Below are 17,072 nucleotides of genomic sequence, written 5' to 3'. Positions count from 1 at the left end.
GATCTCTTCCAGTCAGTTGGCCAAGTGGTTGTTCTCCAGATTTCTTGGCACAACTTGGTGAGCACGTCCATGGCAGCATCTGTTAACTGAAATATGTCAATTGGTATACCATCCATTCCTGGAGCCTTATTTTTTGCCATTTCCTTCAAAGCAGCCTGATAACCAATAATAATGAAGAAGTTAAAGAGGCATTGGCAGAAAATAAGAACCCAGGAATTGATACAATACTGACTGATACATTTCAACAAAGGGATGCAGCCCTGGACATACTCACTAGCCTATGCCAAGAAATTTGGAAGAGAGTTACTGCTTAACTGAATGGAAGAGATCCATATTTGTTCCCATTCCCAAAAAAAAGGTGATCCAAGAGAATGTGGAAATTACTGAACAATGCCATTAATATAATATTCAAGTAAAATCTTGTAATGTGCCGTTGAGTTGCCTGTGATTCATAGCGACCCTATGTACAACAGCCCTAAACCCTGCTCTATCCCTCTGCCAATCTTATTGTCTCTGGTACACCTAATCCCATTACCCCAGTCACTGAATCAATCCATCTCATTGAGGGTCTTCCTCTCCTGTGCTGTCCCTTCACCCTCCCAAGCATGACATCCCTCGCCAAGGACTGATCCTGCCTTGCAACATGTCCAAAGTATGTCAGACGAAACTTCATAATCCTTGCCTCCAAGGAGCAGCCAGGCTTCACCCTCTCCAGGACAAACCTATTCACTTTCTTAGCAGTTCATAGTGTATTCAGTACTCTTTTCCAACACCACAGCTCAAAGGCATCAATTCTTCTATCCCTAGTCATTGTCCAAATCTCTGATGCATAGCAAGTGATTGCAAAGACCATAGCATGTATCAGGAGCACCTTAGTCTCCAGACTGACATCGTCGCTCTTCAGCACTTTAGAGAGGTCTCTAACCGCAGACTTTCCCATCACAATACGTCTTTTAATTTCCTGGCTGCTGGTGCCAAGAGTGTTAGTGGAGCCAAGCAAATTAAAACTGTGAACAATCTCAATCTCTTCACCAACCATACTGATGCTGCCAATTGGCCCAGTGGTGAGAATCTTTGTTTTCTTCATATTGAGCCTCAATCCATACTGAAGGCTACAGTGTCTGACCCTCTGTAGCAAGCGCTTCGGGTCCTCCTCAGTTTCAGCCAGTAGGGTTGTGTCATCTGTATAACACAGATTATTGATGAATCTTCCTCCAGTCCTGATGCCACATTCCTCCTCATAGAACCCAGCCTCCTGGATAATCTGCTTTGCATAAAGATTGAAGAGGTATGGCGATAGGATACATCCCTGGCATATACCCTTCCCAAATTTGAACCATGCAGTGTTTCCTTGCTTTGTTCTGATGACTACCTCCTGGTCCAGGTAAGGTTTCGCATTAGCATGATCAAGTGTTCTGGGATTTTCAGTCTTCTGAGAGTCAGCCACAATATGTTATGATCCCCACAAACGCCTTTGCATAATCAATGAAACACAGACATTCCTCTCGTACTCCCTGCTTTCAGCCAAGATCCATCTAACATTAGCTACAATATTCCTACTACTCTGACCCCTTCTAAACCCAGCCTGCACTTCTGGTAGTTCTCTGTTGAAGTGCTGTTCCAGTCGTTTTTGGATAGTTTTATAAATAAGTCATTAAGCAAAACCTGTTTTGGGCCCATCTCCTATTGGAGGGAAGATCTGGCACAGTGGGTGACGAGGAAGGAGGAACGCTCAGCACATGCCATTAGCTTTGAGTTGTGCTGAGGTTGCAGAGACTTGGTGGCTGCCAGAACATGTTCTCTATTGCTGTGACATGGTCCTAAGACCAAAAAACACCTTTATACTGCTCCTTTCTCTCATGATTTTTTATAATTGTTATTTACTTTGATTTGCAATACTCAGAGAGGAGGATATTACTGTCATAGCTAGCAAGTGGTTTGAGTCCACTAACTTCTCTGTAGGAGAAAGATTAATAATCTCCTTCCATATGATTTACTGCCTCTGAAAACCTGCTGGAGGATCAGCTATCAGTGGGTTCTGACTCAGGCGTACACAACAACAACAGCTATTGTTAACCTGCACATTTCAGGTTGGTGAAGAGTAGGGAGTACATGGAGCAAGGATGTCTGATATTTAAGCAACTGTTACTCAAAAAGCATAGAAAGACTGTCTCCTATTAAAGGAGAGAGATAGGTGTTTACTTCTCAGTGCTCTTCTGCTATGTTTTAATTCTAGTTACTCACATAAAAACAACTACCTACCCACCAACCCATCCCATCTATCCATCACTTTTATTTTATCATTTATCTTTCTTTTACAGTGATCTTGTCATTACACTCTGAGAGTGAAAAATACAGGAGGTAAGAGAGATCTTCCTTGGCATTTAAATTTCTAACTAAAACAGTAATACAAATACCCAAGAGAAAAGAGATGGACAAAAATATTTTAAAATAGATAGTTCTGGAAAATAGTCTCTCCTATACTAAAACTGTACAAAGATAAGGGAACTTCAGAATGCAGAAAGTACACCAAAAACATTTGAGAAAATACAGCACTTTTCTTTTAAAAAAGGATACGGGTTACTGATCATCCTCTTCAAATCAACTTTCTCTTTGCAGTAAGGGCAAGTCTGCTTTTTACCAACAATACACCAACCTCGGATACAGAATTCATGAAAGCTTAAGTATCTTGTTAGGGAAGCTTCTCAATATTGAGGAGCAATGCCCATTCTGGATGACATAATGGAAATGGCCCCATCTTTAGGGTCTAGTTGAGGGTGAGAGTGACTGTCTTAATTATCTATCTCTTTTTAAAGGGATATTATTATAGGTCAAAGGCTGATTATCTAATAAAATAACAATAGGTTTACAAATGTGGTAATACTCATGTCAAATTGATCACCACAATTAGGATTAGTAACCATCTGTAAACCCATGTTTACTGAGTTTACTGGGTAATCTGTAACTTCCTAGGACAGTGCATTTGGAGTAAAAAAAAATCACATGAGCTTTGTAACCTTAAGTAATTTCCTTGGTGTATTGGCCAGATGTCCTCGTCTTGACCCATTTAGATGAAGACTGCAAATGTGCCTTTGCTCAGAAATAAATGCCTTAGAAATCTGTGGCTGGTAAATAAAACTTATATAAATGTAAACCTTATCTTGTGTGTTTCTCATGCATTTACAATACCAAAATCCAAATGCACTGCCATGGCGTTGGTTCTGATTGATGGTGGCTCTCTGTCTTGGATTTCCTAGGTTGTGACTCTGTATGGGAGGAGACTGAGAGTTACTGCTGGATTCAGGTTAGCAGCTCCATGTGTTATGCTCTATTCCACCAATTCTTCTTGCATTTACCATAACTTGGTGTTCTAGTCCACAGGGAGTGGTGCTGCCTATCCAAAACCCATCCCTCTTGAACACTTTAAATCACCAGTGGCTCAGTGGACAAAGATAGGCAATCTCCTACCATGCAATTTGCAGCCTTAGAAACCCAACTGAGGATCAGCTATGAATCAGTCCAGACTAAAATGTTATGATTGAGTTCCTTATTATACTAATTCTAGTAGTTATTTGTTGCCTAATATACAACCAGGTTTGCTCTCCCACACTTAGGATACTTTTAGTTATTTGTTGCCTAATATACAACCAGGTTTGCTCTCCCACACTTAGGATACTTTAAATTATTTAAAGTAATGTACCTTTCTTATTTTTGCCTCCAGGGAGCGATCTGGCTGCACCTTGTCCAAGAAGTATGTGCTCTGTTGGAAGTCAATGGGCTCTTCTCCAGCACCATCACTCAAAGTTACAAATTTTTTCTTCTGTCATCCTTATGCATTGTCCAGCTCTCTGATGCATATCAGGTGATTGAGAAGATCATGGCCTGAATCAGGTGCACTTTAGTGCTCCTTGGAGGCAAAGATGATGAAGCTTTATCTCTCATACTTTGGACATGTTGCTAGAAGAGGTTATTCCTTGGAAAAGGCCGTCATGCTTGGAAAGATAGAGGGCCAACAAAGGAGAGGAAGACCTTCAACAAGATAATTTGATATGGTGACTACAGCAATGGGCTCAAATGTGTCTGAGATTATGAGGATGGCACAGAACAGGGCAGGGTTCAGATCTGTTGTTCACAGAGTAACTGTGAGTCATACTTGACTCAATGGCAAATAGCAACAACCACAACAGCCTTACCAATAGACCTACTAACGTCCTAAGTTTTCCTCCTCATTTTATTACTGATACGGACCCAGGTTTATTTAGTAGTCTCTGTTAAACTCATTGCTGTTCAGTTTGCTTGCCTCATAGTGACCACCTCAACAGGATGGAGTGGAACTGTCTCATAGGCTTTACAAGGCTGTTTTGTTTATGGTTGAGGATACCTCATTATTTTTGCATGGAACAGCTGGTGGGTTTATACTACTAACTTCTATCAGCTGAGAACTTTACTCTGTGTCAGTAGAATTCTTTTTTGATGCAATATAAACCTACAAACTTGACGTTCCAAACTTGAATTGGATGCATTGCCTGAGTGCATGTAAGAAGGATCCATAAAGCCTGACTCTTCTTCCTCCAAGTTTCGAGTGAAACTCGTGTTTTTGCACACACAGATTTACTCTTAGTCTTCTTACCGTATTGCAACATGGCCCTCTGTGTCACTCTTTCAAGACTGTAGTATATTTAACTTGTGAGCAGAGACTGTTGTCTCTGTGTCTTCAGCACCCTAAATGGTGGCAAAGACATTTTCACTGAATATCTAACTTAATCATTCCAAATGGATTATTTGTGGGAATAGATAATTGTTCAGTATTTTTTTTACTGTGCCCCTGGAGACAAAAACAAACTCTGTCTCCTTACAACTCCTTGTGTTGAAGACTACCATATTTAAACTCAAATAATACACAGATTTTACAAACTAGGCAACATCCTGGTAACACTTGTTTCCTGTCAGTTGTGCATGTTATATGCATATGTACATTGACTATATGGACACATTATATACAGAAACATATTGTAGAAGTGCTCCATTATCTTTCTTTAATTATTGGTGGATCTCCAAGTCTTCTCAATGATGCCACTAAGTGGATTCCAACCATCAAACTTTAGGTTAGTAACCAAGAGCAAATAATTTATGCTACTTAGATACCTCTATCTCTTACTGACTCTCCAATATTATAGACTCAGGAACAATGATTATCTAAAATGAGATCTATCTTAGAGATGGTTTTCTTGATCCATGATTCCAGTGTGGTTTTGTGAGCCAAGATGACACAATTGTCTGACTGGCTTTTTACACACCTTGTTAACAGTAATGGCTTAGAAGGCCTCTTGTTATAAGCAATGTACTCTTGAGGTAGATAGCAAAGTCAAGATCACATATACTATATAGATATATAAATTAAGAGTCCTACCATTTTATGTGCTTGAAATAAGAGTCATTCCTGAAAAGTTCATGTATTAACATCGAGGGGGATATTATGACAAAAATATATCACTCAAATCCACACAGTGTTCAATTATAAGAGAAAGAAGACAGGCAGCATCTTCTAGATAGATATCCACAGCCTTAAAACAGCCCTGAATATGCATCTCCCTGCCAATGCTTCCATCTCCTTCTGCCCTTCTTTCATTTTCAGAATCTCAGCGCCGAAAGCCTCCATGCTGGCCGACTCTCTGTGGAGCAACACTGAGAGATCCCTCCTTGTTACTATTACTCATATTAGCCCTCTTCACTAGATGACTCATGCTTGAACTGACCATTAATAATATTCCCTGCAAAGCACATTTAAAGGTGACTACATTTTAAATGACATATGCACACATGTACACCAATCCGTAAGGCCTTTTAAAGGTGAAGTATTTCCACTTGCAAATGGCAGAATGGGCTCTGTTCCAAACTCTTAAAAGTCAGTAATATTTAAAATTAGGGCCAGGCTTGGAGAATTTCTGTTAAGAGTGATAGTTTTTTGGGACGGCTATCACAATGAGAAAGCACCATAGTATTCCACATGAGATATCTTTGTGTTTTTCCCTTAATAGGCTAAGGCTGAAATGTTGGAGGAAAGGCTCCAATTACATTTCAGATGCATTTGGTCCAGTTTTTCTCTTGCAGGATTGACTATGGAAATTGTCCAGTTTAAATGCAATTGAATCATCAGCACTGCATGTGTAGGGCACTACTGACTAAGTGAGCTTCAGAGGTAAAGACAGGATGATTTAACTGCCCCATAAGGCTGGCGATTTGAAATGACCATGTGTACAGTGATATTATTATAAATCCAATACTATAAAATAAAGAATAAAGGTAAATAATACTTTTTCTTTTTTCACTTATGAAAGAGTGAAAATACTGCCTGCAGGCCAATCCAAACACAAGGCTGGTATCTGTAGTGACATGCTGGCCAGTGCAGGCTGCATGGTTCAGTTTTGGCTCAAGCATTTTTCAGCACAAACCATCCTCAGCGATTACTCTGGTCCAGAAAATGCTGATTCCTAGGCAGGAGCTTGACTGGGACCAATCACCTAAAGGACTACAGCCAAGAGGTAGCTATTTGGGGAGAAACTCATAGGCAGATGATGCAAATGATTCCCAGATACAAGATACTGTCTTGGAAGTAAAGCGTCCTGATGTCAGTGGCAGGATCCTTTTTCTAGATCAAAGCTGATAAAAACCCCTCATTATTTTTTTCTTCTTCTTGATGTTTCCATTAGTATTAATGACATCAGAAAGTACCAAGGATTGCTTCTATGCAAAGATCCAGTGAGAGTTAAATGCAAGACTCCACCTGGATAGGCCTGAGTTCCTTCCAATATATTGAACTTCACCTCCAACCAAACCCCTTTCTCTGTGGTCATAGTTGAATGTCTCCTCTAGTAGCCTTGTCTGTAGGAAGTTGTGTTGCTAACACAAAGGCCCTACCTCTCTGGTGGTTCGAATCCACCAGTGGCTCCATGAGAGAAAGATGAGTAATCTTCTCCCATGAAATTTACAGCCTCGGAAAGCCCACTAGAGGGTCATCTATGAGCTAAGCATTGAGTTCATTTCACAGCTGCTGCTAACCTTTCTAGCTAGCCCTGTGCTCAGATGGTGTTGTCTTTCTGTCCATGTGTGCTAGTCGTCTTTTAAAAGGGCAGTGCTGGGGCAGGGTCAGCTTATATGCAGTTTGCTTTTCAGCAGGGCTAATCAGAATGTCGCAAAGAGATTATGGGCTGGTGGTGAAAGGTCTAGGGTTTCAGGACTGAAGACAAGCGGATGTGAAGGGATCGGAAAGAAGGGAGAGAGGGAGGAGAGTGATGAGATGGTCTTCCCTGACCTGTCATGTCCCACATATAACACAGATCCCTGAGAAGTTGCCTCTCAAAGTGGCCTGACATGAAGGCCTCCCGAGAAAAGGATACACATGGTTACAGGAGAGCTGGTAGGTGTTTTCGATGAGTCCTTCTTCATCTAGTTCCACAATGATCTTCTGCCCACAGACGGCACAGATATTGTCGGCCAAGCTTCTGGTGGGCATCCCGCTGACGGTGTAGAACTGTGAGGGAAAGGAACACAGTGCGGTTGGGAAGAAACACACACGCTGTCCTCTGAACACAGGAAAGTCACGTCCTGGGCCAGGTGGCCCCCTTCTGTTCTGTGAAACTTGAAACACGCTTTTCCACAGGGGTAAGGCTGCCAGCTCAGACACAAACTTACTAAACTCCAGAGGAATTAAAAGCATATGGTTACCTGTAGCCACCCATCCAACCTCTACATTAATGATCATCTCTTCAGCAGCACAAAGATAGATTTTAGGTTTAACTGTAACCTGCATTTTCCCTCTATTCTCTTGAAATTCTGATTTATAGGTTTTGAGAAAGCCCAGTAAAGTGTTGCTGTTATGTGCTGTTGAGTCGCTAGCTACTTATGTTATTGTTGTTATGTGCCATCTAGTTGCCTGTGACTCATAGCGACCCTATGTACAACAGCCCTAAACTCTGCTCTGTCCTGTGCCAATCTCACTGTCTTCGACACACCTACCCCCACTACCCCAGTCACTGAATCAGTCCACTTCATCAAGGGTCTTCCTCTCCTGCGCTGTCCCTCTACCCTCCCAAGAATGACGTCCCTCTCCAAGGACTGGTCCCTCCTTATAACGTGCAAAATATGTCAGACGTAGCTTCAGAATCCTTACCTCTAAGGAGCAGCCTGGTCTCAACCTCTCCAGGACTAACCTATTTGTTGGCTTAAAGTCCATGGTGAAAGACATCACGCTTGGTTAAGTAAAGAATCAGCAAGAAAGTAGACCCTCAGTGAGATGGATTGATGTGGTGGCTGTGACAGTGTGCTCGATTACAGAGAACAGTGAGAACAACACAGGGCCAGAGGGCCTTTAGGAGTGGGAACCAACTCATTTGCATACAGCAACCGTTTTATATGAAAGAAAATGTAAAGGTAATAGAGATAGTTCTCACATACACTGTGCTCACTTCTGATTATAAAAATATTACATGTATGTGCTACATCTGTCACAATTTATCGATGGTATGTGTTGTTGAGTATCTTTCCAACACATAGTCATCTTATTGGCCAAGAACTTCCTAGAGGATTTCTTAGACTGGGTGATTGTGAAAGCCGACCAGAAAATTTTTCTTCTCTCAGAACCACTAGATTCAAACCACTGACATTTTGGTTAGCAGATAAGGATTTTAGCCATGATGCACTACAGCGCTCCACAAATAGTGAACCAGTACTGACACATAATGAAGTCAAATTTGTGCTTTACTCAGATTTTCTAAAGTCTACCTGATGTTCTCATTCTGTTCCCATTCAGGATACCATATTACTTTAATTTTCATGTTTTCTTGTGTTCTTTTTGACAGTGACAATTTCTTAAATGTGATTTTCTATATTTTATCAGTTTTTAGGAGCACTTTGCAGAATGTCCCTCAACTGAGATTTGTCTGAGGTTTTCTCATGGTTTGACTGGAGCTACGAGTTTTTGGGGGTCAAGAAAACATGCCAAGTGTCACTATCATCACATCATATCAAGGGCACCTAGTATCAACGCATCCTTGTTCATGTTAACCTTGAGGTAGTGTTTGTCTATTGCTGCTGAAAGCAGGGAATACCAGAGGAATGTCTATCTGTGTTTCATTGACTACGCAAAGGCGTTTGACTGTGTGGATCATAACAAACTGTGGCTGACTCTGAGAAGAATGAGAACCCCAGACCACTTGATCGTTCCAATGTGAAACCTATACTTGGACCAAGAGGCAGTCATCAGAATGGAGCAAAGAAACACTGGATGGTTCAAAATTGGTCTGTCTTTCTTATCTGAAACTCGTCTAATCAGACTGTTTGTTAATTTCAATTTTTAATTTTAAGAAAGTTAAGAAACAAAATCAAAACCACATTTGTGGGGATTTTAAAAATTGCAAGGAATAATATACAGATAACATTTAGCATGCTTTGTATGTCTTCTAGCTCTTCAAACACTGTGTACTGATAAAGATATATGATCTTTACGATAGGCACTGACTGAGTCTTAAATGTTTTTTGTAGCACTAAATGTGGCATCCACTTCCTAAATAACATGCCTCTGGAACTCTATGAACTTTGATAAATGTCGATTGTTGTAAAGGGGCTTCAGGCCTTTTGTTCATAGGGTTGCTATCAGTCGTGCTTGACTTGAAGGCAATCAACAACACAATAACAACTATAATTTAAAATACATTAGGCAGAGGTATAGAAGTGGTTTTTGATACTGTTCATCATTTACTAATTTTTTAAAGTTAGCACCTAGAGTAAGATACATATGATAATTTTAAAATAATTGGTACATTTATGAAACAAGGCATTTTATTATACAACCACTCTATATAAGCAGTTAATATAGTCTGTTATTAAGAGACTATTTTAAGAGAGAGCGCTCATGACCAAGTGGTAAGGAGTTGCACTGCCAAGTCTAAGGTTTGTGGTTCAAATCCACCAACTCTCCAAAGGAGAAAGCTGAGCACCTCCTCCAGTGCTATCTACAGCTTCTGAATACCCTTTGGAGAGTGAGCTATGAGTTTGTTCTGATGTAATGACACATAACAACAACAGCTAATTAACTGGCAAATAAAATTTTGGGCACAAGGATAACCCATGGCACAACTGGGATGAGAGAACCACTTAACTATTTGTAAAATGAATCAGGGCCATGTGGGGATGGCTGTATCTGACTTTTACCAACTTCACCAAGGGGAACTGTTCTTGTCAACAGCATCAACAATACAAAACCAATTTCCATGAAGTTAGACATGTCTCCCACACTCCTGCACCTCTTTCTACACATGTCAACACTAATCTTACTGCTTTACTAGGTCCAAAATCCAATGCAAAGTTTCACAGAATCATACTGGGGAAGTTAAAAGGTTAAAATTCAGCTTAATAGCAGAATACAATCACGACAGTTTCCGCAATGTGTTCACAGGAACTTCAGCCTTGAGCTTCATGACTTAAAGCTAGTGATAACAAAGTTCTCAGGTCTGTCAATATTGGCTCACAGCCCCTCCCTCCACCAAACTGTCCAACAAACTCGGGCAAAGGCTCTTAGTTTAGTTCTGGTTCTGTCCATGGGGCTAAGGTTACAGTTCCATCTCATGTTGTCTTGTTCTCTGCTTCAATTATGGCTGCTGCTGCTGCTGTAAGTCTAGGTGGTACAAGAAAGTCTGGTTCTGAAGGGTGTCCACTGCATGCCTACTTCTCCTTTGCTAGTGGTAAGAGAGGGACTCTGTGTTGCTGCAATGTCCAAATTTATTGGTGAGACTTGTCAATTCCTTTACATATAGTAAGACTGACCAACCTCCTTGTGGAATGGTGAGATAACCAATCCCCTTGTGGATAGGTTAACATACCCTATTTGCATAGTCCCATCCATCCACATGGCAGAATCAAGTTCCAGGCTAGGAAAGCAATATTGAAGGGAAAACTCCACATTATTAAAATGGTGTCCAAGAAAAAGATAATCAGCATGTTGTTGTTATATTCCTTCAAGTCAACTACGACCCATAGAGATCCTCTGAACAATGGCTCTGAATCTTGCCCTGTCTTGAGCCAATCTCACCAATCCTGACACATTGCCACAGTCATTGTGTCCTGTGTCCATCCATCTCATCCAAGGTCTTAAGATGAATCTTTTTATTTCTGAAATTAACTGCAGATATATAGGGTGAGACCATTTTTCCAGACACCATAAATGGTTCCAAAGAATGAAGGTGCAACTTACCCCTATAGTGGAAGCCATGTAATCTGAGCAGATCTCAGCGAAGTCTCTCCCCATTATTCCATAGTAGAGGCCATAGAACAAGGAAACAATACCAAAATCCATGGAGTCTCTAGCTTTGATTCTATTGGAAACAACATGAAGATTTAGCATTTGGGTCCAGGACAGGGCTAGAGCTCCAAAAAGAATTGCTACCACAGTGTCTAACAGAATCTTGTTGATGTTTATTTGTTTAGGCTATTATTGTTAAAGAGTTAAAAATACTCCTCATATATTACTACTCTTGGCTAAGTGGACACTTGAGATGATCATCAAGCACATGTAAGACTGCAAGTCTTAGACAAGCAGACTCTAATAATTGATTCTCAAACTCGGCTGCTTAGATGAAGACCCAGGAGCATGTGGATGTCACCAGCTCCAGGCCCCAGCCCTGGCCAATTATACCAGAACCAGTGGCGATGCAACCTGCATTAATATTGTTTGGAAGTTCTGTGAAGTCTAGGTATTCTAGTAGGCAGCTAGAGTTGATAACCATTTTAATAGAGCAGTGGTTCTAAATCTACTTTAGAATTGTTGTTGTTAAGTGCTGTCAAGTCATAGGCGACTCATAGTGACCCTATGAATGAAAGTCCTCAACAAATGTTGTGTGACTTTCATCCTTTCTCCAGGTTCAGAGGGTTTCCGAAAGCTATTTATGGAAGTGGATACCACACCTGCTTCCAAGCTTGTTTTAATCGGGGAGCTTCACCAAACCCTGTCCACCATGGGTAACCATTCTCACATTTGACACATCAGTGTCACAGTGTTTGGCTTCACAAGTTACCTCTGTACAGCAAGTGGACACACCAGGGCTATACCACCTTTTTAGAATTACCTGGGGATATTGAAAAATATATGATGCATGTGTTCCATGCATAGATAGGGACTTATTTAATTGGTCTGGCAGGTCTGGTTGTTTCTGTTTTTAGGTGTGATTCATAGTGACCCGATGAATAATAGATCTGAACTCTATCCTATCCTGTGCCATCTTTACCATCTCTGACACACTTGAACTCACTGCTGCAGTCACTATGTCAATCCATCTGGTTAAATGTCTCCCTCTCTTCGCTCAGCATACAGATTGAATAGGTACAGAAAGAGAATACAACCCTGATGCAAACTTTTCTCGATTTTAAACCATGTAGTGTTTCCTTGCTCTGTTTGAACAATAGCACTTGACCTGGGTGTAGGTTTTGTAAGAGCACAATTAAGTTGTTCTGGAACTCCCGTTTTTCTCAATGATAGTTTGCTGAAACTGAGGAGGACCTAAAGCACTTGCTGTAAAAGGTTAAGGATTTAGCCTTCAATAAAGAATGACGCTCAACATCAAGAAAACAAATTCTTACCACTGAGAATTTGCAGCATCATGATAGATGGGGAAGAGATTAAGATTATTAACTGCTTTAGTTTGTTTGGTTCCACAATCAACACTCTTGGTACCAGCAGACAGGAAATTAAAAGATGAATTGCATTGGGAAAGTCTGCTGTTAGAGACCTCCCCAAAGTACTGACAAGCCATATTCTTTGCAATTGTTTGCTATACATCAGAAAGCTGGACAATGACCAGAGATGATAGGATAATTGACACTTTTGAGCTGTGGTGCTGGATAAGAGTAATGAATATACCATGGATGGCTAGGAGAACCAACGAGTTGATCCTAGAGAGGGGGAGACCAGGCTACTCCTTGGAGGCAAGGATTCTGAAGCTTCATCTGACATACTTTGGACATGCTCCTTGGAGAAGGACATCATGCTTGAAAGGGTGGAGGGACAGTACAAGAGAGGAAGACCTTTGATAAGATGGATTGACTCAGTGACGGGTAGGCGTTTCCGAGACAATAAGATTGACACAGGATAGAGCAGGGTATAGGACTATTGTATCATAGGGTTGCTATGAGTCGCAGGCAACTCAAAGGCACATAACAAGAATTCACAGTAATAAAGAGATGGAAGCAATCCACGTGCCCATCAACAAATGAACAGATAGAAAAACTATGGTATATCCACACAATGGAATATCACACAGCACTGAACTGAAAAAAAAAAACAAAAACAAGGAACTCAAAATATTACACAACATGAGTGACCCTGGAGGATAGTATAGTCAGTGAAATATCTCAGTCACCAAAAGACAAATACTAAAAAAAAAAAAAAAGACAAATACTGCATAGCACCACTTGTTATAAAATAGGACTAATATGGGAGTTAAGGAGAAACTAAGAAAAAAGGGGATAAATAATGAATACTCTATTGGAACAGATGAAGGAAAGAACTGTTTAGAAGGAATATATGATTAGGCATTATACATATGACAACAGCCTAGAAGAAGAGGTACATTGCAAAGAGGACTGAGGGGGCAGTAGGGAGGGATGTAATTGTGCAACAATGAACTAATATTAGCTAATATTAACTAATATTAACTAACATTAACTAATATTAACAAAAACCATGAACTGGGGGATGGGGAGAGGTAAAATGTGCAACAATGAGTGAATGAAAGTTTAATATTTCTGTAAACTTTTGTTATAAAACACAAAATAAAAAATTATAAAAATGAATGACCCTTATTTCCTTTCTTTCTCCCTAGACTTGTCATCTGTGCTACAGGAGAAGCCGTGTGGCTCTCAGAAGTGAAATCCCAGAGGACTGTGCTCCAATATAAACATAATGTGAGCCAGGAATGTAACTGAAAATGTTCTAGTGGCCACATTATGAAAGTAAAATGAGACAGTAAAATTAATTTCAACAATATATCTAAAGCACTATAATTTCAATATATAATTAACATAAAATGCTTTATTTCCTATGAAGTCTAAGAAATTAAGTGTAAGTGTTTTTATTTTTTTATCATAAGATTGGGTGTCTATAGTACCAGTTATAGATATTTTTAGGAAAGAGATATATAGAAGGAAATCTGACCATCCTAGAATTTTTTTAAATAAATTTGTAGATCAGTAAGATTAGTGGACCACAAACATTGACTTGCTTTCAATGTGTTGCTTAAGTTATCAATTCAAGTACATATCCTTTATAAAGTTTCTAATTGGAATAGTTTAATTTCTGGTAGACTTTTTAAAGAATGCATATGTGGGAAAATACAGGGCCAAATAATGTTTCCAGATACAAAGAACTTGAGCAGGTGAATGTTCTAAGAGATTTTGGAGATCTTAATGACTTAATTGGAGGTACTTACTTGAATAAGAAATTGAATCCACATATTGTAAACATAATAGCCAAGTAACCAACAACACCAAATGCATAGCTGAGTTTGTAGATTAGAAGAAACCATTTGTAAACCAATCTGTGGAGTGAAAAATTGGGAAGAACACAGGATACAGTATTTTATCCTTTTCAAACTTTGCTTTAAATCAGATTGTTTCTAAAATTTCTTATATACAGAGTATAAACATATCTGGAAGATTCTGAGATGGATCCCTTTGGGCAAGGAGAGACTCCACTTATCATTTTAATCTAACATTTATATGCACAACCGTAATAGGACCGCCATGTTTGTTGTCGTGTACTGTGGAGTCGGATCTGATTCAGCTAACCTTTCAGGAGGTTTTCAGAGGTGGTAATTCATGCAGGAGAAGATTGCCTGTCTTACTCTTGCAGAGAAGCTGGTGGATTTGAGTACTATTTTTATGTGGTTATTGACATCAGGCTGGAGACTAAGGTGCGCCTGATGCAGGCCATAATCTTTGCAATTGCATGATATGCATCAGAGAGCTGGACAATGACTAGGGATAATAGAAAGAGAATTATGCCTTTGAGCTGTGGTGCTGGAGAAGAGTGTTGGACATACCATGGACTGCTAGGAGAACAAACAGGTTTGTCCTGGAGAGAGTGAAGCTAGTCTGCTCCATGGAGGCAAGGATTCTGAAGCTTTGTTTGATGTTGCAAGGAGGGACCAGTCCTTGGAGAGGGACATCATGTTTGGGAGAATGGAGGGACAGCACAGGAGAGGAAGACCCTCAATGAGATGGATTTGATTCAGTGATTGGGGTGGTGGGAATAGGTGTGTCAGAAACAGTAAGATTGGCACAGAATAGAGCAGGGTTTAGGGCTCTTATACATAGAGTCTCTATGAGTCGCAAGCGACTTGATGTCCCATAACAACAACAACATGCATATATTTATTGTGCACTGGTGGCCTACTGGCAAGAATTCCAAAGACACATAGTTCAAATCGGTCAGCTGCTCCACAAGAGAAGGATAGACAATCTCCTCCCTTTAGATTAACTGCCTCTAAAAACCCGCTGGGGGGTCAGCTATGGGTCGGTTCTGACTCGACGTTACACAGAAACAACAATATGCATATACTGGAAGACAAGCAACCATCAAATAAAAAAGGCTTTCAGGATACTTTGCCTGGAGCCCTGCCTACCTTGCCCCCTCTGCTCCCATTTGATTCTGGGGTGAATAGAGTGGTTTGGGGCAGGACTAGGTAGAGGGCCAGAGAAAGAGAGGAAGACCCTAAATACGATGGGTTGACTTTAACACGGGGCTCGAGCATATCATGGATGGTGAAGACGGTGCAGGAGAGGGCAGGATTCAGACCCAATGTCCATACAGCTGCTGTGAGTTATGGTCGACTCCATGGCACCTAACAATAACAACAACTTTGGGGGCCAGAAAAGATGGATGGAAAGTTAAGGAGATCACTCTCCCCAGCAGTCTATCTTTCTTCCTGCTAGTATCCCTCAGGCCCCATCACCAGTGCAGAAGTGATCAGTAGTTCTAAACCCCATCTCCTCTCCTCTCCTCTCCTCTCCCCTCCCCTCCCCTCCCCTCTCCTCCGCATCCCCGTTCCCCACTCCCCTCCCCCCTCCTCAGCTCTCCCTTCTCCTCTCCCCTCCCCTCTCCTCTGCTTCCCTCTCCTCTCTTTTCCCTTCTCTCCTCCTTTACCTCTATTCTCTTTTCTCTTCTCTACACTCAAAGAACCTTGCTCTTGCCCTGGGGATGACATTATAATGGAACTTCATTACTTCCTTTTGGTACATGGATGGCTTTTAGTTCTCAATATGACCTCTTCTGAGACCTCAGCTTCCACAAGCTCTGAATGGAGAAGTGAGAAGCTGAAGATGGAGGGTGAGTATGGAGATGTTCTAGGAGGGAGAGATCTTGTCTATATCTCTATGAGCAGGAAAAAAAAACTGTGGAAAAGGGTCACATGGATGTTTCCTGCCTGCAAGGACATGAGATGAGGCTAAGGTGCTCAGTTCTATTCCAGGAAGGCTTGGCTGAAGGGGTATGCCTATTGGAAACAAGAGTTGGTGGAAGGGGAAAAAAACCCCAACCAAAAACCTAGGAACCAATCATTGGTGCTTAGGGAAGAAACGAAAGGGATGGTTGAGTGGTGATCACAGAATGTACAATGTTGACCCTCAGCCCCTTCCCTCCACACCCTCTACAAGATCCCTCTAACCTTTCAGAACAAATCTCATCTAGATTACTGCTCCAGAAACTTTACCCCACCTCTAACCCTGCCCCCCAGAGGAGCCAGTACCCAATTCTCTTACCTTCTCCTTCTCTTAGCTTTCTCCTTGTTGGAGTCACTGTACCAAATGCATAAATTCTAGATGTTACTGATACAGTATTTCATTAAACTCCAGTTAGGAGGGACTTTCTGAAGCACTATTGCTTACTTGGGGGCTAGCCTGAGAAGTGAGTTTTCATTTACAGCATTTCTTTTCTTAAAAATTAAAGAGTATTGAAGAGCAACAACATCAGACTAGAGACTAAGGTGCGCCTGATCCAGGCTATAGTCTTCGCAATTATGTGCTAT

The 17,072-nt window shown here is 40.8% G+C and overlaps 1 protein-coding gene across 1 annotated transcript in view; it reads right to left on the bottom strand.

Annotated features, from left to right (window-relative positions):
* The window catches only part of RNF175 (ring finger protein 175), an 85,011-nt gene that overhangs the window by 1,959 nt on the left and 65,980 nt on the right, over positions 1 to 17,072 (bottom strand). Inside the window, exons 5-8 of the mRNA XM_006884497.1 lie at positions 14,478 to 14,585; positions 11,249 to 11,369; positions 7,398 to 7,531; positions 2,578 to 2,679 (exon numbers count right to left, since the gene is read on the bottom strand). Coding sequence (XP_006884559.1) covers positions 2,578 to 2,679; positions 7,398 to 7,531; positions 11,249 to 11,369; positions 14,478 to 14,585 — 465 coding nt within the window. The remainder of the gene's footprint in view (positions 1 to 2,577; positions 2,680 to 7,397; positions 7,532 to 11,248; positions 11,370 to 14,477; positions 14,586 to 17,072) is intronic.

The sequence above is a fragment of the Elephantulus edwardii genome, unplaced genomic scaffold, assembly GCF_000299155.1.
Source record: "Elephantulus edwardii isolate Elephantulus edwardi_28Jun2011 unplaced genomic scaffold, EleEdw1.0 scaffold00034, whole genome shotgun sequence".
In the NCBI taxonomy this organism is placed as follows: domain Eukaryota; kingdom Metazoa; phylum Chordata; class Mammalia; order Macroscelidea; family Macroscelididae; genus Elephantulus; species Elephantulus edwardii.
Note: the sequence above shows the minus strand (reverse complement) of the source record. Positions and strands in the feature narration are given on the sequence as shown.